This window comes from Hylobates moloch, unplaced genomic scaffold, assembly GCF_009828535.3.
Source record: "Hylobates moloch isolate HMO894 unplaced genomic scaffold, HMol_V3 SCAFFOLD_6, whole genome shotgun sequence".
NCBI lineage: Eukaryota > Metazoa > Chordata > Mammalia > Primates > Hylobatidae > Hylobates > Hylobates moloch.
The window spans coordinates 92,295,421-92,319,201 of NW_026652281.1; the positions used below are offsets into that span (position 1 = coordinate 92,295,421).

The 23,781-nt window shown below is 42.5% G+C and overlaps 1 protein-coding gene across 3 annotated transcripts in view; it reads left to right on the plus strand.

The window, feature by feature from the left end:
- The first annotated feature begins 118 nt into the window (after positions 1–118).
- The window catches only part of NUP93 (nucleoporin 93), a 118,444-nt gene continuing 94,781 nt past the window's right edge, over positions 119–23,781 (plus strand). The window contains exons 1-3 of one of the 3 annotated variants that reach the window (XM_058441016.1): positions 143–201; positions 3,861–3,954; positions 16,163–16,355. In XM_058441016.1, the coding sequence (XP_058296999.1) occupies positions 16,177–16,355 (179 nt within the window). In that variant the 5' untranslated portion in view covers positions 143–201; positions 3,861–3,954; positions 16,163–16,176. Of the gene's footprint in view, positions 202–771; positions 902–3,860; positions 3,955–16,162; positions 16,356–23,781 lie in introns of those variants that run through there. The other 2 variants (XM_058441017.1, XM_032157399.2) reach the window with 2 other exon arrangements.

A 23,781-nucleotide genomic window follows, 5' to 3' on the forward strand; every position in this document is an offset into this window, starting at 1 on the left:
CACCTCCGCCACGCCCCCGGCCCCGCCCCTGTTCTTGTCCTCCCCCACGGGTCTCCATAAAGTTCATTTGGCGGCTCACCGCGCGAGGGCTCCTGGGAGCGGCCAGCCTTGGCCAATCAGGAAGCGGGGGAGAGCGGCGCGAGAAGCGGCGGCCGCGTCCTCAAGCCGGCACCTGAGCGGCGGAGACGGCTGTAGTACAAGGTAAGGATGTGTCTGGTCGCGTCCTTGCGACCCTGGGCATGTCCTTGAACCCAGGACCCCGTGACTGGGTGGAGCGCCGTCCCTACGCTCGGAACCCCGCCGCTCACACTTCCCGTTCTCCTCATGGCAGCCGGGCACGCCTGACGCCGGCGACACAACGCCTTGTCGAGCTGCCCCCGAGGCTTAGAGTCGGGCTGCACCCCTGAGGGTGCCTTTCATTCGCCCACTTTCTGAATGCAGAACCTAGGCCTTCCGACTCCCCCTTCCCCACTGTGGTGCCCTCGCGCCACGCCCCTGCCCTCACCTCCACCTCGTGCCTCGCGAGCCCACCCTGCCTAAGCCTGCGCCACAACGCCCCGCCTGCTTACCTTCCTGACAGTGCCCTGCCTGCTCGCCTACCCCTCGTGGACACACCCTGCAGGGAGGCGTTGCCCTGCGAGGGAAGGGGTCTTTGGGGCGAGGGGAACTTCTCCCAACCCTTGGCTTACCTTTTGTACATCCAGGAGGATGCTAGTGATTGGAACCCAGGGGTGGCCCACCCTTCTCTGTGCTTACTCCATCCCGTCCTCTGCAGAGGCGATGCCTAAGTTCGCAGGGTTTCTTTTGAAAAAATTATGGGGCCGGCCCCATGGGTCCTTGGTGAAAGTATGAAAGACCCGTTGACAGAGCCTCTGGTCTGGATTTGCCCTTCTGCTAGACGGTGGGAAGGAGGTTTTATTTATTTTTTATTTTGACCCAGTTGTCTTTCAGCAAAAGCGAGGGTCACCTTTTTGTATTCTTTCCGGGGGATGTGGGAGGGTATCCTCGGTCATCCTAGCTTTTCTTATTTTTTTCTTTAAATTCTCCTTCGTGCATTTGTGTTTGCAATATTTTTATTTTCATTGATGGTGATCTCATAGCATTAAATACCGATATATCAGAGGCTAACAGATTCCATATTTATATCTCCATCTCACCCCTGACCTTTATCCAGCCACCCACTTAATATCTCCAGGGAGATGGGTTATAGGCAACTCAAATTAAACATGCCAAGAGAGGGCTAGCAAGCTCCCCTTCATTACTCTCCCCAAACTGCTCCTGTTGCCTTTTTTTTCCTCATCTCAATAATAGGAAAGACCCTGGCTAATAACCTTTGAGCCATCGTTGACTGCTGTCTTTCTTTTTCTTTTCTTTTCCTTTTTTTTTTTCTTTTGAGACAGTCTCCTTCGGTCGCTCAGGCTGGAGTGTAGTGGTGCCATCTCGTGTCATCGTGTGACTGCAACCTCTGCCTCCCAGGCTCAAGCGATTCTCCTACCTCGGCCTCCCAAGTAGCTGGGATTACAGGCGTGTGCCACCTCACCTGGCTAATTTTTGTATTTTTAGTAGAGACGGGATTTCACCATGTTGGCCAGGCTGGTCTTGAACTCCTGGCCTCAAGTGATCCGCCCATTTCGGCCTCCCACGAAAGTTTTGGAATTACAGGTGTGGGCCACTCCCATGAAAGTGTTGGAATTACAGGTGAAAAACACCCAGCCCTCTGTTTTTCACACCACAAGTAATATTTGCCACCCTAGGTCAGGTCACCACCTCTGGTTTGGATTATTGAAATAGTTTCCCATTTGGTCTTCCTGCTTCTGTCCTGGCCCCTGTTTTTCGCACAGCAGTTAGAGGGATCTTTTTAAAACACAGGCTGTCAGATCGTATAATTTCTTTACTTAAAAAAAAAAATCCCTCCAATGGGTCCCCATCTCATTAATAATGATAGACAAACCCCTTTACAGTGAGCTATAAGGCTTTATGTAATCTGACCCACTGTTACTTTCCCAGTCTCATTTTCTGCTCCCTCCCTTTCCAAACATCAGACATGCTTTAGCGTCAGGGCCTTTGTGCTTGCAAGTTAATATCCATGTAGTTTGCACTCACTTCTTCCAGGTCTTTACTAGGGAGGTGCGTAGTGAGGCTTTCCCCATTTCCCGCCTCCCTTCATTGCTTTAGTTGTTCTTAGCACTTATATTTCACGTATTTTTCTTGTGTATTGTTGTCTTCCCCCTGTAGAATGTGAGGGGATTTTTATCTGTTTTGTTCACTGATGTGTTCCTAGCACCTAGGTCGGCACACAGTAGGTGCTCAAAAAATATGAACTAGATGAATGTTACTGGCACTCTTGCAGGCATGGGGATGCGGTGGTGAATGAGACAGGCCTGCCCTCATTGAACTGATAAGCCTATGGAGGGTACCACTAGCAATAAAAGCACAGATAGGAAGTGTGATGTCAGGGCTGTTTCTTAAAGGAGGACAGGGATATTTGAATAGAGACCTACTTGAAGTGAATGAGCAGGTCATGAGACTATCTGAGAGCATTGCTGGTAGGGGGTAGAGCAGGTACAAAGACGCTGCAGTGTGAGCAGCTGGAGATGTGGTGAGCCTGAGGGTCTGAACCAGCTTCTTGATGGACTGATGTAGAAAATAAGGTTGACGGAAAGATGGATGTGCCAAGGAGGGGGACAGGTTGGAGCAAAGATCCGAAGGTGAGAGGGCCCACTCCTCATGAAAAAGTTTATTTAAAGAATATGGAGTTAGAGGGAAGATCTTTCACAAGGTGTGTTCAGGGAACAGGTCACTTTAATTCAACAAATATGTATCTGATCCTATTATGTGCCAGACTTAATGCTGAGGACTCGGAGTTGAGCATCTGTGGACCTTACCCTATAGGAAATTTGCCACTAGAGAGGGAGACATATGTGTGATGAAATAATCACAACTGCTGCACTAGGGAAGAACAGTATAGAAGATTCAGAGTAGTGTGGGAGGGGTTGGCATAGGTGGGACTTTCCCAGCTGGCTGCAGCGTACATAGGAATTCCCTATGTGACAAGATAGGGGTGGGAATGTGTTATAGAGAGTGTGTACTTAGCATGTAAGGGATTATGAAGGGAGGAAACAGGCACCTCAAAGAATAGAGAATTGCTAAGGTATACAATTGGGGGAAGGCAGCGAGAGATGAGGATAGTAAGGGTGGCAGTGTCTGTTCTATGGAGAGCACCCTTTATAGCTCTGTCAAAACATGAGCATCTTATTCTGTAGGGGACGGAAGGTGTCCCTGATGGACTTAAGGCAGGAAAGCATTTCAGAAAGACCTCCCTGACCATGGGGAGGTTGATTGGAGGAACAAGGAGGCTTAGTCAGCGTGCAAGTCAGAGAAGGGGCAAGAGATGAGGGTATGACTTTGCAAAAGGTTTGAGAAGTAGATCTTGAGATTGGCTGAGTGTTGAGGAGGTGAAGGGGGACGCTAGGGTGACTTGAAAGGTGGTTTCTGGCTTATTTGACTGTGTGCTAATTGTTTTACCAAAAGAGACTGGGAACCCATGAGAAGGAAGCATTGGTGGTGGCAGTGGCTAAGGAGAGAGAAGTGATGAATCTGATTTGGGACATGTGTAGTTTGAGGCACCCGTGAGTCATCCAGGTGTAGGTATTAGGTGGACAGTTGGAAATACTGGCTTGGGAAAAGAGTTGGGCTGGACATAGAGATATGAGAATCCCCTTTGTTTTGATAGATTAGAGTCCTCCTAGCTCACTTATTTGCCTTATATTAATGTCTGTTAATACCTACATCTCTTCTCCCCTAAATAACATAAAGTTTGAAATATTTTGTAGCTTTATACTTTTTTATATCTTCAACAGTGTCCTCAAACAGCTAGATCCCCCATACACAGTTGCTAACAGCCAGAAGAAACTTCCTCAAACCTTGCCGAAAATTCCTACATTGATCTATAAGGTACACCAAAGTTATAGTCTTCCTTCTTTCATTCATGTAACACATATTTATTGAGCATTAGATGCTGTTGTTCAGTGCACTAGGAATGGGGCTGTGGACAGACCAGACAAGGTTCCCAGACTCAAGGAGCCTGTTAGGAGACAGAAAATAAATGAACAAACAGGTAGACATGTGATGCCAGAAATTGATAACATACTACCAACGAGGTAAAACAGAAATGTAGTAGAGTGGACGGTGGGGCTGCTTTAGCTGGGGTGTGCTGAGAAGCTTCTTTAAAAAGGAAACCTTTGAGCAGAGATTTGAAGGAATTAAGGAGGTTAGCCAGGTAGGTATTTTGGAGGAGAATATTCCTGCAGATGCAGAGGAAACAGTGACTGAAAGCCCAAGTCAGCAGTGTATTTAGCATATTTGAAGAAGAGCGGAAGGCCATAGGACCAAAGCACATAATCCTGGGGAAGAATGGTAACAGAAGGAGTTGGGTCGGGGACAGTCATGTAGGCCTCACGGCACAGGGTGAGGACTTTGGATCTCAGCCTATTGAAGGTTTGAGCCCCTTCAGAGGATCCTTCCCAGTGTGGTATGGAGAACAGACTGGGAAGTGGGAGGGGACAAAGTAAGAACAGGGAGACAGGAGGCTACTGTATCACCCAGATGTGACACATGAGAGTGGCTTGCATCAGCATGATAGTGGTAGAAGAGACAAAAAGTGGGTCTGACTCATGTATATATGAATAAATATAGTGTAGAAATGAATTGCTAATGTAGGATGTAAGAGGAGAAAAGAAGTTAGGGACAATGCCACGGTTTTAGGCCTGAGCAGCTTCTAGCATGAAGATACTATTTACTGAAATGAGGAAGATGGGGAAGGTCCAAGTCCTTGTTAGATGCTAGAATATGGCCTTCCTCTTCCTAACCCCTCCCATTCCATACACCCTACTGCCTGCGCCCATCTCTATCTTTCTGACATGGCTGTTGCCCCTGCTGAAAAACCTGTGTACCAGTTGGTCCCTTTGGACACCACAGACAGGTCAGCTGTGAGGATGACATTAGATTATACAAATAAAGCCCATAGTGAGGACTCATACACAGACAGAGCTCAGGAGATGATGTCGGGCAAATAAATGAATGGAGTAAAAGGAATTTAGATGAGGGAAAATTTCTGTAGGTAATGAGCATTGAGGAAGGCCATTTGGTAGGTAGGACTTGAGTTGGTGGTAATAATGATAGCTAATGTTTATTGAGTGGTTACTTTGTGACAGGTGAGGGAGATACAGTTATTTTTCCATTTCACAGATGAGGCCCAGAGAGAGTAAGTAATTTGCCCAAAGTCATCGAGCTAAAGAGTGAAGGAGCTGGCTGGAGCTCAGGGCTGCAGTGGAAGGTTGGGTAGGTGTTTCTTTTTGGGAAAAATGGCACAGAGCAGGACATGTGCAAGGATAGTCAGGGACCAAGTAAATCAGGTGACTGGTACACAAGGTTTATTCTGGGAGGTAGAAAGTTAAAAGCAGTGTCTCACCGGATGCCTGTGAGTGGGTGCCAGTGAGGTTTTTTGAGCAGGGGCAACAGCCGTGTCAGAAAGAGAGGTGGGGTTGGGCGCAGTGGCCCTCGCCTGTATTCCTAGCACTTTGGGAAGCCAAGGCAAGCGGATCACTTGAGGTCAGGAGTTCGAGACCAGCCTGGCAAATATGGTGAAACCCCAAAAATTAGCTGGGCATGGTGGTGCATGCCTGTTATCCCAGTTACTCGGGAGGCTGAGGCAGGAGAATCGCTTGAACCTGGGAGGTGGAGGTTGCAGTGAGCCGAGATCTCATCATTGCACTCCAGCCTGGGGGATAAGAGTGAAACTCCGTCTCAAAAAAAAAAAAAAAAAGGAAGATAGAGGTGGCCACAGAGAGTAGGGTGCGTAGAGTTGGGGGCAGGGCTAGAAGGATGAAGGCCATGTTCTAGCATGTAAGAAGGACTTAGACTTAAAGGAATGAAGGTCTGGCCTTAGGTGATAGTGATGGGGATGAAAGCAATAGTTAGAGGATGTTGCAAAAGTATAAATACCCCATGCTATTTAAATCTGTTTAGGAGCTGGGTGCGGTGGCTCACGCCTGTAATCCCAGCACTTTGGGAGGCTGAGGCAGGCAGGTCACCTGAGGTCAGGAGTTCGAGACCAGCCTAGCCAACATGGTGAAACTCCATCTCTACTAAAAATACAAAAATTACCCTGGCGTGATGGCACGTGCCTGTAATCCCAGCTACCCGGGAGACTGAGTCAGCAGGAGAATTGCTTGAAACAGGGAGGTGGAGGTTGCAGTGAGCTGAGATCATGCTATTGCACTCCAGGCTGGGCAACAAAGCGAGATTCCATCTCAAAAATAAATAAATAATCTGTTTCGGTAATGAGAGTTTGGAGAGTGAGGAATATCATGTTATCTGAGTCTGTAGTATTTCATTTCCTGAGTTTTAGTTAGAGAGTAGCAATAGTTTGGATAATGAGGAATACCTGCCTGCTTGCTATGGAAAAATGTATCTACATGTGTTTGGTTTCTGAGTCTGAGAGTGGAGGAACACCTGTAAATAAACAATCTGAGGGCACACAGAGATGCAAAGGATCAGGGTGAGTTAGAACCTGGGAGACAGAAGCCGGGGCAGAGGCGAAGGAGGAGTTGGGGGTGGATAACTGCATTTGGAGACATGGTGGGTGTGACAGTTATGTGCTTGAGAGGAGATGCACCAGTGGTGCCTGGAAACTCACGGTTGGAGTTTGAGTGCACGGGGGCGGGTGTGGATTTGACAGTCATTGCCATTGAGGCTTCAAGGGCAGTGGTGAGACACACACTCTGAAGTAGGGAATTTAGAGCAATATTAAAATTAACAAGTTATTAAAAATTATGTAAGATCACATATACTCATGGAAAAGAATTTGCCCTGACAAGGGAATCAAATGAAAAGTAGAAAAGTCTCACAACTCTCACCTTGGTAATGCTAGGTTGTTTCTTGCTAAGTTAGTGTTTTGTTTCTTGCTATTCCTTCTAAAAAACTGTGACTCAACCTTAAGTATACAGCTTAGGGAATTTTTACCCATTTATTCACTTACGTGACCACTGTCCATATTGAAATATAAAGCATTTCTGGTACTTTGGTCAGCTTAGATCACCATAATACAATACCAAAATATCTGTTGTTCTGGCTTAAACAGAAATTTATTTCCTCACAGTTTTGGAGGCTGGAAGTCCGAGATCAGGATGCCAGCATAGTTGGGTTCTGGTGAGGGCCCTCTTCCTAGCTGCTCAGTGTGTAGTCAAGACCTTTCTTTGATGTGTATGTGTGGGGAGAGGTAGGTGGAGGAAAGCAAGCTTTCTGGTGTGTCTAAGGGCACTTATCCCATCCTGAAGACCCCACCCACGTCACCTCATCTGAGTCTAATTACTTCCCAAAGACCCCATCTCCAAATAGCATCACATTGTGGGGTAGGGCTTCAACATAGGAAATCTGAGAGAACACAGTTCAGTCCTTAGTACCCGAAAAGCTCTGCTGTGCTTTCTCCCAATCAGCACTCCCCCTACACTCCCAAGGATAACCAGTATTCTGATCTCTAGTGCCATAGATTCGTTTGTCCTGTTTTTAAGATCCGTATAAATGGAGTCATACAGTGCTTGCTTTTTTTTTTTTTTCTTTTTGTATCTGGCTTCTTCAGCTCACTGTGATGTCTGCAAAATTCATCCATGTTCTGTGTAGTCTGTAGTTTCTTTTCCATTGCTGTGTGGTATACCAAGGTATGAATGTACTGCCATAAAAAGCCCAAGTGGGATAATTCTGTACATGCAGTGGTTTTAAAATTATTATGGTAGGGACCCAGACTTTTGTTAGAATCTGCACACCTTCTGCCTCCCAAGTTGTGACAACCAAAAATGTCTCTAGCTATTGCTGAATGTCCCCTGTGGGGCAAAGTTGAGTAGCATTGGTTTAGAGAGAAGAGCCAGAGCCAAAGCGACAGGGCTTTTGGGGCCAACTTGGTGATCTGCCCCTGTTTATGCTAGTTGTAAGACAGAACTAGTATAATTCCTAAGGTTCTCTATAGAGATAATTTCCATCACCACTAAAATGGGGCTGTTTCCCAGGAAGCATCAAGTAAGTTTAAAGACCGAGTTAAAACATCTCACATTTGTAAATTCTTTAAGGTGAGCAGGCCCTTAGAGATCACCTGAGCAACCCCCTCATCAAGAGAGGATCCAGCCCCAGGGACAGAGGGCTGGCGTGGGATGGAGCCAAGCTGTAGTCCACAGCACTTTCTTCCCAGCTGGGCCTTCTGCTGGACAGCCAAGAGTTTATCAGGAAGTTACTTATGTGGATAATTTATTTTTCCTTGTGATGCCAGGTTATTACTTCTCTTTGCTCACTGAAGAGGAAATAATACAAGTGATATTTTATGTATCAGGAAAGCTGATACTACGCATTCCTTATTGCAAACATTGAGTCATTGAGGGCAGTACTGCTGCTAAATCACCCAAGTCTTTTTCTTCTGTCTAGGTTAATTTATTTTAGGTCTTTGTTTTCTCCAGAACTCTACCTTCTGAATAATGATAAAGTCTAACTCTTTTACTTAGTCTCACAGGGCTATAAAGAACTTTCCAACAGTTTTCTTTTTATCCTCTCCTCTCTTTTCCAGAGGTGTCTGAAACAATGATGTCTGTCAAGATTTAATTTTCTTTTGGGTTGCTGTTGTAATTGACAGCTGACAGATAATAGTAAAAAGTGGAATGATATCGTCATCTAGCTAATTTATGTATTCAAAAGAGAGGAGAACAGAATCAGTATTTTAAACTTTTGATACCTCGAGTGGAGGTTTTTCTCATCAATCTTGGATGAGAAAGAAAGAATCATTCACAAGAATGTTGAACACCATTCTTATGTTTTACTCCTGTCATAGTCTGATTAATAAGGTTTGAGGGCAAAGTTTCTGCTTAAAATTAAATGCTAAATTTCTTTTGAATCACACCTTCATTATGGAAATCTGGATTTATAATAAAAAGCATATTTGGTAGTGGGCAATACAACATACATTTAAACATTTTAATTGTCTTCCAGAAGTTCTTACTTAATGATATAAAGTTGTGATTAAATAAGTTATAATTTGGGATTAAATATTTACTAAAAGATTTTTTGAAGCAGAGATGTTTATAATTAAATGATAAAATGTTGCCAAATTGGCAACTTGGGAAAAAAGCTAAAATAGCATTTTACAATGATATAAATCAGCAGAGTTTATAAGATACTTTTATGTATCAACAACTCCTTGAAGTAGGTAGGAATTACCATTTTTAATTGATGAGGAAATTGAGACAGAGAAATTGAGGTTTTATCTCAGAGGTAAATCAGTTTATCTGCTAGTAAATGAACAGTCTGGATTGGAACCAGGTGTTTAGGTTCACGGTGTAATCTTCTCACCCATTCTGTCTAAAATATGTTTTTATTTTCCATTTCTTTTACTGTTATTAAAAACAGTACTGTTTACTGTTATCTTACTGTTATTATTTAAAATATTTAAAATAATCAAAAATAATTATTTAAAATAATCAAAAAAGGAAGAACATTGTCAGTTGTACATTTGGAAGAAAGGATATAAATAGCAACATCTGTTACTTTCTCTGATGTATATAAAATCTCCCCCTTTGACAACATCAAAAAAAAATAGCAGTGCTAACAACTGTCTTTTTTAGGTTGCATGATCTTTGAAGTTGAAAGAGACAATATTTGGGTATGTTACTACATACATTTTACTAAATTAGAATTCCTCAGTCAGTATTGTTTGATTATATTGAAATTCTGCAGGAAAATATCTGGTGTCATCTCCCCATGCAAGTCAGTGAATGGAGAGAGATTTCATTAACATGGAAGAAAAGACAGATGCCTTTGTCTTTATTCTTTCATCTTTTTCTCAGCCCTTTGTATTTCTTGCATAACTGGGCTGTTTGGATTGTGGGTGATAAGGAAAAGGGAAAATTCACATGAGTTTAGTATGTTGCATTATACTAAGAGCCGTGGATTCCCTTTAGCATCCTGTGCATTAGGTCAATGGGACAGGCATCATCATTTACAAAACAGATTTCTTCCCCAAATATGCTGTCCAAATGAACAGTTTAAAGAGGAAACGAGATGGCAACACACCTATTGTGTCACTCATTTTATCTTTTTAACAATGTTTTCACACTGGGGCCTAGTTAGGGTAGCTTATCAAGTCTAGCTTAAATACCTTAGGCCCAAGGGTTGGCAAACTGTGGCCTATGTGCCAGATAAACTAAGAAGGGTTTTTACATCTTTGGATCCTCGGGGGAAAAAAAATCCAGAGAAAAATATTTTATAACCATGTGAAAATTATATGAAACTCAAATTTTAGTGTTCATGATTAATGTTTTATTAAAGTTTTATTAATGTTTTGTTAAAGCCACGGCTGTTGGTTTACATATTATCTATGCCTGCTTTCAAGCTACAACAGCACAGTTGAGTAGTTCCTACAGAGCCTGGCCCACAAAGCCCAAACTATTCACTACCTGTCCTTTTACAGAAGAAGTTTGCTCACTCTTGCCGTAGGAGACTAGAAACTGGGCAAGCGTTTGGCAGATATGTCTAGGATGGATGGCTCTGAGGCTCTTTTATAGCTTCCTTTGTTTCATTTTCCTTTTCCCTTTGTAGCTTTAGTGCTTTAATTTTCTGGAGTATATCCTGGGAGTAACATAGGCTTAAGTCTAGAGAACTAGTGAGTAACAGCTATTTCTGGGATGACTCAGTGATTCCCCAGCTTGAGAGTCCATAAGCCCTGAATAAAGGAAAAGAGGTATTCTACTCGTGGCTGATGCTTTAAAAATAAAAGAAACCAATGAACTAATAATATCAGAAAACAGAGATGTGGGATTTTAATACAGTAAGCATGAATACTATAACGTTAAGATTCAGACCATCTACAAAATCCTGAAGGGGCCACTCTTTGAGAATACTGATTTACAATGGTTTAGAAGTGCTTAGCTGTTTGAATATTTTAGTATCTACTCTTTCTGGCTCGATTAAATATTTAACATAGTTATTATATTCGGAATGTGGAAATGATTTTATTTTTCGTAAGACTCACATGTTAATAGTAAATGAACTGAAATTATTTTGTGCATTTTTGCTCTGCCTTTATATTTAGTTCATTTCACTTTACATGCAGTTTGGGAATTTTTTTCCACCTCATTTATGAATGTTGATATGTCCTAAAGGGACATGTGTTTTAGACACTAAATGACAGGTGAACGCAGACCAGCATGAGGAAGTAGAAGTTTGGCCAGCCCTTGGTTTAGCCCTAGGTAGGAGCTCTCTCTTTCAAACTGTGGGTTTTACTTTTTTCATTTAGTTAATTTGCTCAGCATCCTCTAGGTGTGGTGAAGAGATCTACATTATGGGACCTTCCCACTGAGAACATTCCTGATTTTTAGCATAGTGGGGTATCCTACTGCAGCTTCTGAAAAAAGGTGGGTCATTGTCTTTTGTTTGCTTGGCAGCAGCAGTGGGGCAGGGAGCTTTTTATTGAAGTATGATGCACAAATCATGAGTCTAGATTGACTAATTTTCTGAAAAGTGAGCATACTATCAACCAACGGTGAGATCAAAAAACTGAAAATTGCCAGCCCCCTTGAAGCCTTCCTCATCCATCCCCTTCTGTTCTTCCTCCCACAAATGTAACCAATCCTGCCTTCTAACAGCAGTGATAAGTTTGCCATTCATTTTAAGGTTCTCAGTTGCCCAGGTTGTTGAGGAGTTTCTATGAAGGCTCAGTAGCACTTCTGCCAACTCCTACTTATAGGGAGAGTAATTTGTTGCCCAAGGCCCTGATACTTTGCGATACTCTCTGAAGTGCCTGCCAGTGTTGCCTTGCCAAAAGATTCCCAATCACGCTCAAGGGCTTGGTCACTGCTGTCATACAGGAGCCCTAGTGCTGTTCCGCAGTCCCTGCTGGCCTTTTCCTGTCCAGCCCCAATTGTGCTGCATTGACTGCTCCGGGTCCTGCTTCCGTGGTTTCTTAGTGTTGCTTCTTCCTGTGCCTCTCCTCCATAGTTCCCCAAGGATGCAGCTGGTGTCCAGGCTACATGGCCAGATTTTCCCCACACACGGCTTGGACTTCAGTTTTTTTCCCCCATAGATCATGTTCATTGTCTCTACTGGACAAAGCTTACTGAGATTATTTTCATGATTAGTTTTTAGTCTCTTGGGTCAAAGTTGATTTAGTGGTTTAATCTCTATATTTTGTGGCTAAATTGATATTTATTCTGTGGTGGGGATAAAAATTATCCTAAATTTATGAAATTAGCCATAAATTGAAGCATTTTAGTGCAGTGGGATGATTAATACATCAAAGTATAGATTTAGTTGCACAATGATGGTAACAAAAAATGTATAAATTTGGAAACTTTAATAAAACTTTTTTGTATAATTAATTTCTACTGGTTGAGTAATAATGCAGGACAGATCCAGTTTTTCCCAAATATGGTATTTCATACATATCTCTCTTCTTCTGTGCAGATGTGGAACAAGCTTATTCTCTTTTTACTCCTATCCTGAAGTTATGTAGCAAGATTCTTTCTATATATATCTGTTTCTTTTGATTTGTAATTCTGTTCACCTGGTTTTTGGTCTTGGTATTTAGAGGGAAAGCACTAGTCTGGACCAAGTGTGATATGAATTCATGCCATTTAGACTGTCACTGCCTTATGCTGTGCTGCCTCAGAAATGTTAAGTATCAGTTGGTAATCTGATACCAACTGGAAGGGAATGTTTTTGTTCAGATCTCTGCTAGCTAGTGGGTGCCCATTTGGCAAGGGAGTGCAGGAAGCCTTTGAGAAGGACAGACTCTCACCAACGGAAGAAAAAACCCCTCCTATTCATTCAAAAAATGAGTACCTGCTATGTGCCAGGCACTGTTGTAGAAGCTTGGGGTACGTCAGTGAACAACACTGTGCTTGTGTAGCTTATATTCTTGCAGAGGTGACAGACAGTAAAGGAGATGGGGGATTGCTGGGGGTGGCTTGTTTTTTTAAATAGCTTTCTAGGTTGGCCTCAAAGGCAGGGTGACAGGTGAGCCGAAACAGATAGGGAGTCAGCCTTGAGTGTTTCTGGGGGAGGAGCATTCCAGTAGAGGAAACGCGGAGTGCAAAGGCTGTAAGGCAGGAATGTGCCTGATCCGTTGAGGACCAGCAAAGAGGCCCCAGAGTGGCTGGCACCCATGAAAGGAGTGGAGATAGGGCTGGAGATGAGTCTGAGTGATGAGGGGAGGTGGGGCCCCTTTTGTAGGGTTTCATTCTGTACAAGAGATTTAAGCAGGAGGGATGTGATCTGATTGACTGTAAAAGGATCACTGGTTGCTGGGTTGCTATAGACTGAATAGACTGTGGGAGGCAAGGGCTGAAGCTGGGAGGTTAGGGAGGGAGACTGCTGAGAGAGTCTAGGGAGGCAGCTTGGATGTGGGGAGGTGTCTAGGTAGAGATGGCGAGGACAGGCAGATTCTGGATGTATTTTGAAGGTAGATTTGAAAGGCTTTCTTGGTTGATTGGATGTAGGATGTAAGTTATGGGGCCATCATGGGTTTTGGTCCAAGCAACTGAATAATGAAGTCTTCACACACTGAGAAGGCCAAGGGGCAGGTTTTGTGGATGAAAAGTTAGAGCCCAGTTTTGGGATATTACATTTAGGATGTTGTTCAGAGATTCAACCTTTATTTTACCATTGTCAAAAACAATTCTATATAATTAACTTAAAAAAATCTTTATTAGACCATGTTAAAGTAAATGACTGATTCTGTATTAATTACTTAAACTCAAATTCATTGCTCAAAATCTTTGGGGTGGGCTGGTCATTTAAGAAGCCGAGCATTTCCTTTGTCTGACTTAGGCATGAAATATTAGTTGTATTTCTTTCTTCCTTTATCTTTCTTTGTCTTCTTTTTTAATCATAGAAAAGTTTTGTTTCATTCAGTTCTTTATTTAGGGATTTCCAAAGTTTTCCTCATGAAAGAAAAAAGTGTTTTCTTTTCCTTGACTCTGTTGGAAAAATTATTTTTATCTTAGAGTAAAAATAATGAGCGGGGGGCGTGGGGTGGGGTTCCAGAGAAGGGAATGCTTTGCTTTTCTTTTCCCTTTCTGGTGAATGACCATGGTTTCGTGTAATTAGTAGAATGTCATTGGCCTTGAACATTCCTGAGAAAACACATTTCTCTATCAGGCCGGAGTAGTTGTTTAAAAATGCCCATCTCCTCAAAATTCTTGTGTTTCCTCCTCTCTCCCCGAGGATACCTTGCTAATTCTCCCATCTCCATTTTCTCACAATAAAGATTGCGAATTACAGCCTGATTATATTGGGTCAAAAAAATTACAATATTTGTTTAGAAACTTGAGGTTAAGAGTTATTGTGTACGTCAATTTTTGTTGAAGATTAAAGTTGGCTTGGAACTTCATAAAGAACACCAAAGTGTCTTTATGTTTACTCCAGCTGAGCTATTTTTGTTTTAACCTTGTGCCTTTGCCTTTAAAGTTAATGTCCTTTAATGCTCATTTTTAAAAGTTCTTAATGGATTTATGGCAGTAACGGTGTCCTTTTGACAATTAACCTGTGCTTCATAGCTGACATATAATTATTCGCCAACATGGCAAAACCCATCTCTACTAAAAATACAAAAAAGCCGGTAGTGTCACCCCGACTGGGTGTGGTGGTGCACGCCTGTAATCCCAGCTACTTGGGAGGCTGAGGCATGAGAATTGCTTGAATCTGGGAGGCGGAAGTTGCCGTGAGTCAAGATCGTACCACTGCACTACAGCCTGGCTGACAGAGCAAGACTCTGTCTCCCAAAAAAAGGAAAAAAAGTATCACAAGAGCTATTGTACAAGTAATTTTTTAATGGAAGCTTTGCTTCTTAACCTTTTAGCAATGTAAAATTTTTTTTTTTTTTCAAGACAGAGTCTCACTCTATTGCCCAGGCTGGAATGCAGTGGTGTGATCTTGGCTCACTGCAATCTTCCCCCGCCCTGGGTTCAAGTGATTCTCCTGCCTCAGCTTCCCGAGTAGCTGGGATTATAGGTGTGTGTCACCACGCCCAGCTAATTTTTGTATTTATAGTAGAGATAGAGGTTTCACCACGTTGGCCAGGCTGGTCTCGAACTCCTGACCTCAGGCGATCTGCCCGCCTCGGCCTCCCAGAGTGCTGGGATTACAGGCGTGAGCCACCGTGCCCAATTTTCTTACCATGGTGCTACTTTTTATCTTCTGTTGATTTAATTAGTGGTAGGAGTTAAAAACATTCTCTTGGTCAAGAACCTTATATAAGAATAGTGCAGTATATATTCTGTACTATTGACATTTCTAAAAGTAGCAGGTACAGTAACATATCTAATGTCCTGAATGTCATATATAACAAGCAGGCACAGATCTGTGCTCTCAGTAACCTTGTAAGATAAAGAATGTGTGAATGGAGACCTGGACATGAGTATTTAAAAAAAAGAAAAAAAGAAGAATTTCTTCTATGTTAGTGAAGGAGCCGGTGTGTTAGAGTAACAGTAGGGGAGAGAGGGAGAGTTAGTGGTGGTTAGTCTGAAGAATGCCTATGTTTTCCTGGTCTTGGTTCAGCCAAATCACAGTAGAGAGTATTCTGGGCATGTAACTCAGCCTCTGTGGATTGGAATTTGTTCTTCTTTCTTTGTTCCTCACAGAGTGGTTGTGAGGATCATTTGAGATAAGGTCTTATAAATTGCCTGGTGCTTTTGGGGTGCTTAGAAAAACACATTCCTTAGTGTTTTTCTAAGATGGGTGGAGAATAAGAGGTGCAGGTTTACTGTTCTTTAAGCCTCCTAGAGGTTGCCACAATGGTTTCCATTTCCTTATCTGCTTTGAGTCTGTGGAAGGAGGCAGGAATTCTGGTCTGTGACTTGATATCTGTGCATTTGTTCTGATGGCAGGAATCAATCTCGGGGCTGTCAATACGCACAGAAATGATCTGTTTTTTCACAGCCTGACTCATTTTCTCTGTCAGGCCTGTTCTTGGGCTATGTTCAGGAACAAATCCTGCTTGTTGATGAGCTGTGTCCTCGTCTGTTTACAAAAAGTTCTGCTGTTTTGTTAAGCTTGTAACAGATTCAGGCAGTGTTTGAAACCTGTCTTTCCCTTGATTTAGATCTTTTCATTTTTTTCTCCCATCTAGGATCTGCATCTCCAATGGATACTGAGGGGTTTGGTGAGCTCCTTCAGCAAGCTGAACAGCTTGCTGCTGAGACTGAGGGCATCTCAGAGCTTCCCCATGTGGAACGGAACTTACAGGAGATCCAGCAGGCAGGCGAGCGCTTGCGTTCCCGTACCCTCACACGCACGTCCCAGGAGACGGCAGATGTCAAGGCGTGAGTACTGGTAGAGAGGCGGCATTAGTACTGGGTGGCTTGGGGGCAGGATCTGTTTCTTCTTTCCTGCCTTGAATTCAGATCCAATCTGTGAATGACAGCCACTAGCCAGATTATTGGGAACTCAGAAAGGTGTTGTAAACAGGACAGCAGCCTTGGTTTGTTTCCCTGCCTCTCAGGTTTTCTAGCCTGCCTGCCTCACCAAGTTATGAGCCGATATCACAGGGAGAGATGATCACAAGGTGGGAGGGGGTGAAAGAGCTCTGTCGTGCTGAATCTGGTCACAGTAGTTCCTGCTTGGGTTCAATGACCATTGGGTCATAAATGGCTCCCATTATGTTAATACATATGGGCCCCACAGATAAGTTTTACCTTCAAAGCCAGAGAGCACTCAGTGATGAGGACAGTTTTTAAGAGCATTTAGAAGAAATTGATGAGCAGTTAGTGACGAGAAACCATCCAAGTGAGGAGTGATTCTGTCTGCTCGTTGTCAGTGACCCGGGAGGCTGCTTCTGAAAGGCTTTGGAAATACAGTGCCCCCAGCTGATTGTAGAACAGGAGAGTGGGTGAGCCCCAAGAGAGTGCAGCTGGGGAAAAGTGCTGACTGACTGGGCTGGCAGCCACTGCTGCCACACAGCATCAGTTGGGCTGTTGATTCCACAAACATGTGTTTAAGGTTCACGCTGTGCCAGGTCTGGACCATCTCTGGGGCAACAACCATGAATTAGACATGGTTCTTGCTCTCAAGGAGCTTATAATGTGGGGAGTGGGGCAGAAAAAGACTATGCTGCTTTCCTTAAGAAATTTGATTTACTGATTATTTACTGTGTGTTACAAGCTTGGCTAGACGTAAGATTTTGCTTAATTTTCACGACCATCATTAGGCTACAATCTCCACATTACAGTTGAGCAACAAAGGCTCAGAGAAGGCAAGTAACTCTTCCAGATCACACAGCTGGCAAGTGGTAAAGTCAGGATTCAAACCTAGTGAGGTTGACTCCAGAGTGCATACTCCTCTGATTGTGATGGAAGGGCATGGGAGGATGGAGAGGGTGCTGCTACTTGTGCCTTTGATGGGTCTGGAAAGACACTGAGATTCTGTGCAGGAAATATGGAAAATTGTCAGTCTTCTCCTCAGTCTTTATTCCTTGAACTTGAGAAAGAACTAAGTGCTGGTGTTAACGTGGGACATTGTCTGCTCTAAGCATTTAACAGATGTCACAGGAGTATTATGTAGGAGTGGGCTACATTCCTGTTCTTGAGAGCTGAATGTTTTGGCTGCTCTGTCGAGTCAGTAAGGATGTTGTGGAAATTCTTCTGTAGGCCTCCCCAAAATGTTATTTTCTAAAATAACTAGTTGATTTTGGTTCTGTTGGCATTGGTAAAAGCAAGTCAGAGGAACCCTGGCAGGGATTTTTTACCCTGCAGCCTTGCAGCTAAATGCAGCCAACTGTTTCCCTACACTGCTTTCTCACAGCCCAACCAGCCTTTAGACACTTCTGCTAACTTGCCTTCCCTCCAGGCTCCTTACCTGCTACTCCTGGCTGCCTGCAGTTAGCCCCAGTCTTGAGCATGCAGGCTCTGTGCTGTATGCAAAGATACTGCTGGAGCGAAAGGCCCATGATGCCAGCTTAGTTGCTATAGTTATAATTTAATTGCATCAGCTTTACAGCCTATTAAGAGCAAAAAGGGAAAATGTTTTCTTGGTAACAATTATCGGTCATGCTCTCTTTCTTGTAAATTTCCATTCATTTTCATTTCTTTCTACCTTAAATTCATTATTTTAGGGAGGAGGAAGTTGGAATGTTGAAAGAATGGGTATAGGGTGGGGCAGGTGCTTAAAAAGAAACCAAAGGGCTGATGACTGTATTTTTCCATCTTCTTGATAGGCAGAGACATAAAGTGTGGTGTGAATATTTTAGTACATACAAGATGAGGGCAGAAGAGAGAACTGAGTAGGAAAAATTTTCTTACATGAAATAAGTTTTGAAAGAAAATTCTGTCTTTAAGATTTTAGATTGTAGATTTAAGATTGAAATGTTATGTGCCAAATTTATTTATTTGTCCAAATACACTGTGTTGAATATTTTGTTTTAGAGAATAGCTTTGATAGCTTTTTTTATGTGTGTGTTTGATCTTTTACAATTGTTAAATTTTTTCCACACATAAAGAAGAGTATGCTTAACATATATAAAAATGTAAATCGGGGTTTACAGCCCATGAGCCACATCCAGCCTTGAAGTTTTGTTGGGACACAGCCAGGCTTATTTGTATTGTCTGCTGCTTTTGTGCTACAGTATGACAGTTGAGTAGTTTTGACAGAGATCATGTGCCCTGCAAAGCCTGAAATGTTTACTATCTGCTATTTACAGAACAAGTTTGCTGACTCCTGGTATAAATAATAAAATGAATGAATACCTATGTGCAGTGCACATTGATCAACTGAAACAGAATATTGAGCTGGGTGCCGTGGCTCGTGCCTGTGACCCCGGCACTTTAGGAGGCTGAGGCAGGTGAATCGCATGAAGTCAGGAGTTCAAGACCAGCCTGGACAACATGGCAAAACCCATCTACAAAAAATTAGCTGGGCATGGTGACACACACCTGTAGTCCCAGCTACTCGGGAGGCTGAGGTAGGAGGATTGCTTGAGCCCAGGAGGTTGGAGGGTGCCCATTATCAATTGCATACCCCTCTTTTCTCATCAAAGACGCCGCACTAGATTTTTCCATTCAAACTCTGAAATCAGGCAAGCTAGAGGTGTATAAAGAAAAAGCCAGTAGTCACTCTTTCTCCCTAACTTTGTCATCCAGCGTAACCAATGTTACTAATTTATTTTTTCACATACTTCTCCATGTTCACGCAAAGCATATATAAACATTTATTACCCCAAAGTTTTCCAGCAAATTATAACTCTCCTTGTGATAATACTATAAGCTGTTGTTTAAGCTCTTACTGTTTGTCAGGCGCTGTGCCATACACTTTACACGCATCATATAATTTCTTTTTAAAATAACCCTGTGAAAGTGTTATCTGTATTTTAAACTTGAGGAAAGTCAAATAGTGAGTGGCCAAGCCAGAATTTCAAATCCAACTTAGTAAGAATTCTTCATATTTGTATGCTACTTTTCAGTTTCTGAAGGATTGTCACAGGCACTCTCCTGACTGGTCTGCAGTGCCTGAGAGGTAGGATAGGCACTTTCCCCCACATTCAACAGAGGAAGAAACTGAGGCTTAGAAAGGTGATGTATCTAATATTTTCAGTAAGTGACAGGTGAGACTTGAACCCAGGCCTCTTGACATTTTATATGCTTCCCATGTATGCAGGGAACAGTCCTTGTCCTTCTACTCTCCTGGAACTGGAAGGAGACTCCAGCTTCCATGACTTTCTGCTCATGCGGGACTGCCTGGCTTTTGGGAATTGAAACAGGTAGAAGGCAGGGAACGTTCTTAAGGATTTTTCCACCCTTACAGACTGAAAGTTTCTAGTATAGGCTTTATTTATAAAGCCATCCCTTCCTAGATTCCCTGTCTCCTTCATCAGTCCTTTCTCTCCCTGCATATGCATCGTATAAGCCATACACTGCATAAGCCACACACTGAACAGTTTCTACAGGTGTCAACCACTTAAATGACCTTTCTTTTCTAACAATTCTAGTAGCTAATTTTTAAATTCTGAGGTTCTCAAAATCCTGGTATACATTAAAATTATTTTGGCACTGGATACATTCTTATGTGTCACTGGTACAGTACAGCACCATGGGACAAAATTTAGACATAACTAGCAAAATTGATCCAGCAATTCCACTTCTAGGGTTTTGTCCCAAAGATATACTGGTAAAAAACACACACAAGAAAACCCTGTGCACAGGGATATTCATTACAGCATTATTTGTAATAGCAAAAATTGAAAACAAACAAATGTCCATCAGTAGGTGACTAGTGGAATAATTTAGTATGTCTATGTAGTAGAGTACTCTTCAGTAGTACAAAGGAATGAGAATATACAGTAATATGGAGCGATTCCAGGACATATTATTAAGTAAAAAATGCAGGGTAGAAAAAAGTGTTTAGTACTCTATCATTTGTGTAAGAAAGCAGGTGAAAGACATCCCATGTTCATGGATCAGAAGACTTAATAGTAAGATATTAATACTCCCTAAATTGGTCTACAGATTCAGCACAGTCTCTATCAAAATCCCAGCTGGGATTTTTTGCAGAAAGTGACAAGTTGATTCTAAAATCCATATAGAGATACAAGAGACCTAGAATAGCCAGAACAATCTTTAAAAAGCAGAAGAAAGTTGGAAGAATCACACTTGCAATTTCAGAAATTACTACAGAGTCACAGTAATTAAGACTATGGTACTGGCATAAGGATAGACATGTAGATTGATGGAATGGAATTATTAATCCAGATAAATAAACCCATGTGTCTGTGATCAGCTGATTTTCAACAAGGGTACCTAGACCATTCATTGTGAAAAGAACAGTCTTTTTTTTTTTTTTTTTTTTGGAGACGGAGTCTTGCTCTGTCGCCCAGGCTGGAGTGCAGTGGCTCGATGTCTGCTCACTGCAAGCTCCGCCTCCCGGGTTCATGCCATTCTCCTGCCTCAGCCTCCCGAATAGCTGGGACTGCAGGCGCCCGCCACCGCGCCTGGCTAACTTTTTTGTATTTTTAGTAGAGACAGGGTTTCACTGTGTTAGCCAGGATGGTCTTGATCTCCTGACCTCGTGATCCGCCCGCCTTGGCCTCCCAAAGTGCTGGGATTACAGGCGTGAGCCACCGCGCCCGGCCAGAACAGTCTTTTCAACAAATGATACTAGGACAGTCATGTCAGAAGGACCCAGAAACCAAGGTGAAGAGGCTTCTACTGGCCAAAGATGAGATTATTTGATCATCAGTTAGGATAATAACTGCATTGGATTGAAACGTATCAAATATGTTTAAAATTTATGAGTTTATATACTAAAACAAAACTCATTGATCGCCTTTGGAGAATGCTAGAGAACCAACTCATTATTCAGGGTAATTACATAGTTGATTTTAGAGTTTCTTGGAATGGAAGTATTCCAGCTAATAAAGATGGAATTAGGATAGCACCATTTTGCAACTACAGAGGAGTAAATGGATCTAAGCAATCATCATCAAGACTGCAAATATTTCAGATAGAGATAACCAGATATTAAATACCTCTTGATGAAAAGTATATAGTAATCTAGCCATAGAAATAGTGGCACCTCAATCTAATCAAACCCTTGGAACTTTGAATTTGCAGGAAATACAGAGGACAAAGGAGCGTGTTGAATGATATCATGGGGATTCCATCAGCAAAACGTTTTCTGTGGGAAACTATAGCCTTGCTACTTTGAGTGTAGTCAATGGATCAACAGCATCAGCATCAACCATGAGCTTTTTAGTAATGGAGACTTTCAGGCTCCATCCCAGACCTATTAAATCAGAATGTACGTTTTTAACAAGCTTTCCAGGTGATTCATATGCACTTTTTTTTTTCTACTCTGTACCTTTGTCATCACATGTACATTTAAAGCTTGAGTAACACTGCTTTACAAGATAAATAATCCAGAATCTTCAACAAAGATTATAAGAAAAAAATGAGATGGAGGGGCAACCTATTGATGAAAAGAAATTTAAGAGGCATATTAATCATCCACAAGTAGAGACTTTATTTGGATTTCATTTAAAGAAACAGAACTTTAAAAGTTGTGAAAAAATTAGGCAATATCTTGGATATAACAAATAAGCATATTTGTTGATAGAGAAAAATAGGTAGGGATGTAGATGAAACAGGGTTGGCTACGACATGTGAATTGTTGGGGCTGGGTGATGGGTATAAGGAGGTTTACTATTTTAATTTTTTTTTTTTAATGAAGAAAAGAGGTTTAATTGATTCACATTTTCACAGGGTGTACAGGAAGCCTGGCTGGGGAAGTCTTAGGAAACTTACAATCATGGCAGAAGGTGAAGGGGAAACAGGCACATCTTCACATGGTGGGGCAGGATAGAGGGTGAAGGGGGAAGTGCTACATACTCTTAAACAACCAAATCTTATGGGAACTCACTGTCATGAGAACAGCAAAGGGGAAGTCTGCCCCTATGGTCCAGTTATCTCCCACTGGGTGCCCCCTCCAACATTGAGGATTACAGTTCGACATGAGATTTGGGTGGGGACACAGAGCCAAACCATATCATTCCACACCTAGCCCCTCCCAAATCTCATGTCCTTGTCACATTTCAAAGCACAGTCATGGCTTCCAAATAGACCCCCCAATGTCTTAACTCATTCTAGCATTAACTCAAAAGTCCAAGTCCAAAGTCTCATCTGGGACAAGGCACATCTCTTTTTCTATGAGCCTGTAAGACCAAAAACAAGTTAGTTACCTCCAAGATACAATGGGGGTACAGGCATTGGGCAAATGTTCCCATTCCAAAAGGGAGAAATTGGCCAAAACACAGGGGCTACAGACCCCATGCAAGTCCAAAACCCAGAAAGGCAGTCATTAAATTTTAAAGCTCCACAATAATTTTCTTTGACTCCATGTCTCACATCCAAGCACACTGATGCAAGGGGTAGGCTCCCAAGACCTTGGGCGTCTGTGCTCCTTTGGCTTTGCAGGGTACAGCCCCCTTGGCTGCTTTCATGGGCTAGTGTTGAGTGCCTGTGGCTTTTCTAGGCACATGGTGCAAGCCGTCAGTGGGTCTGCCATTCTGAGTTCTGGAGGATGGTGGCTTTTTTCTCACAACTCCACTAGGCAGTGCCCCAGTGGGGACTCTTTGTGGGGGCTGCAACCCCACATTTCCCCTCCACACTGCTGAGTAGATTCTCCATGAGGGCTCTGCCCCTGTAGCCGACTTCTGCCTGGATATCCAGACATTTCTCTACATTCTCTGGTAGCTATTCGGAGGCTCCCAAAATTTTGTGTTTTTAATTTTTTTCTATAATAGCTTTAAACAAGTGGAACACTACAATGGCTGTAATCAAAAAGATAGTAACAAGTGTTGGTGAGGATGTGGGAAAAATTGGAATCTTTATACATTGCTGGTGGGAATGTAAAATGGTATAGTTGCTTTGGAAAACAGTCTGGCATTTCCTGAAAAAATTAAGCATAGGGTTATATGACCCAGCAATTCCACTCATAGGTATATACCTAAGAGAAATGGAAATGTATACTCACACAAAAACTTGTGAAGGAATGTTCATGGCAACTTTTAAAAATAATAGCCAAAAGCAAAAATAATCCAAATGCCCATCCACTGATGAATGGATACATAAAATGTGGTATGTCCATGCAGTGGAATACTATTTGGCAATAAAAAGGAGTGAAGTACTAATACATGTTTCAACATGAATGAACCTTGAAAGCATTATGTTAAATGAAAGAAGCCAGTTAGAAAGACTGTATATT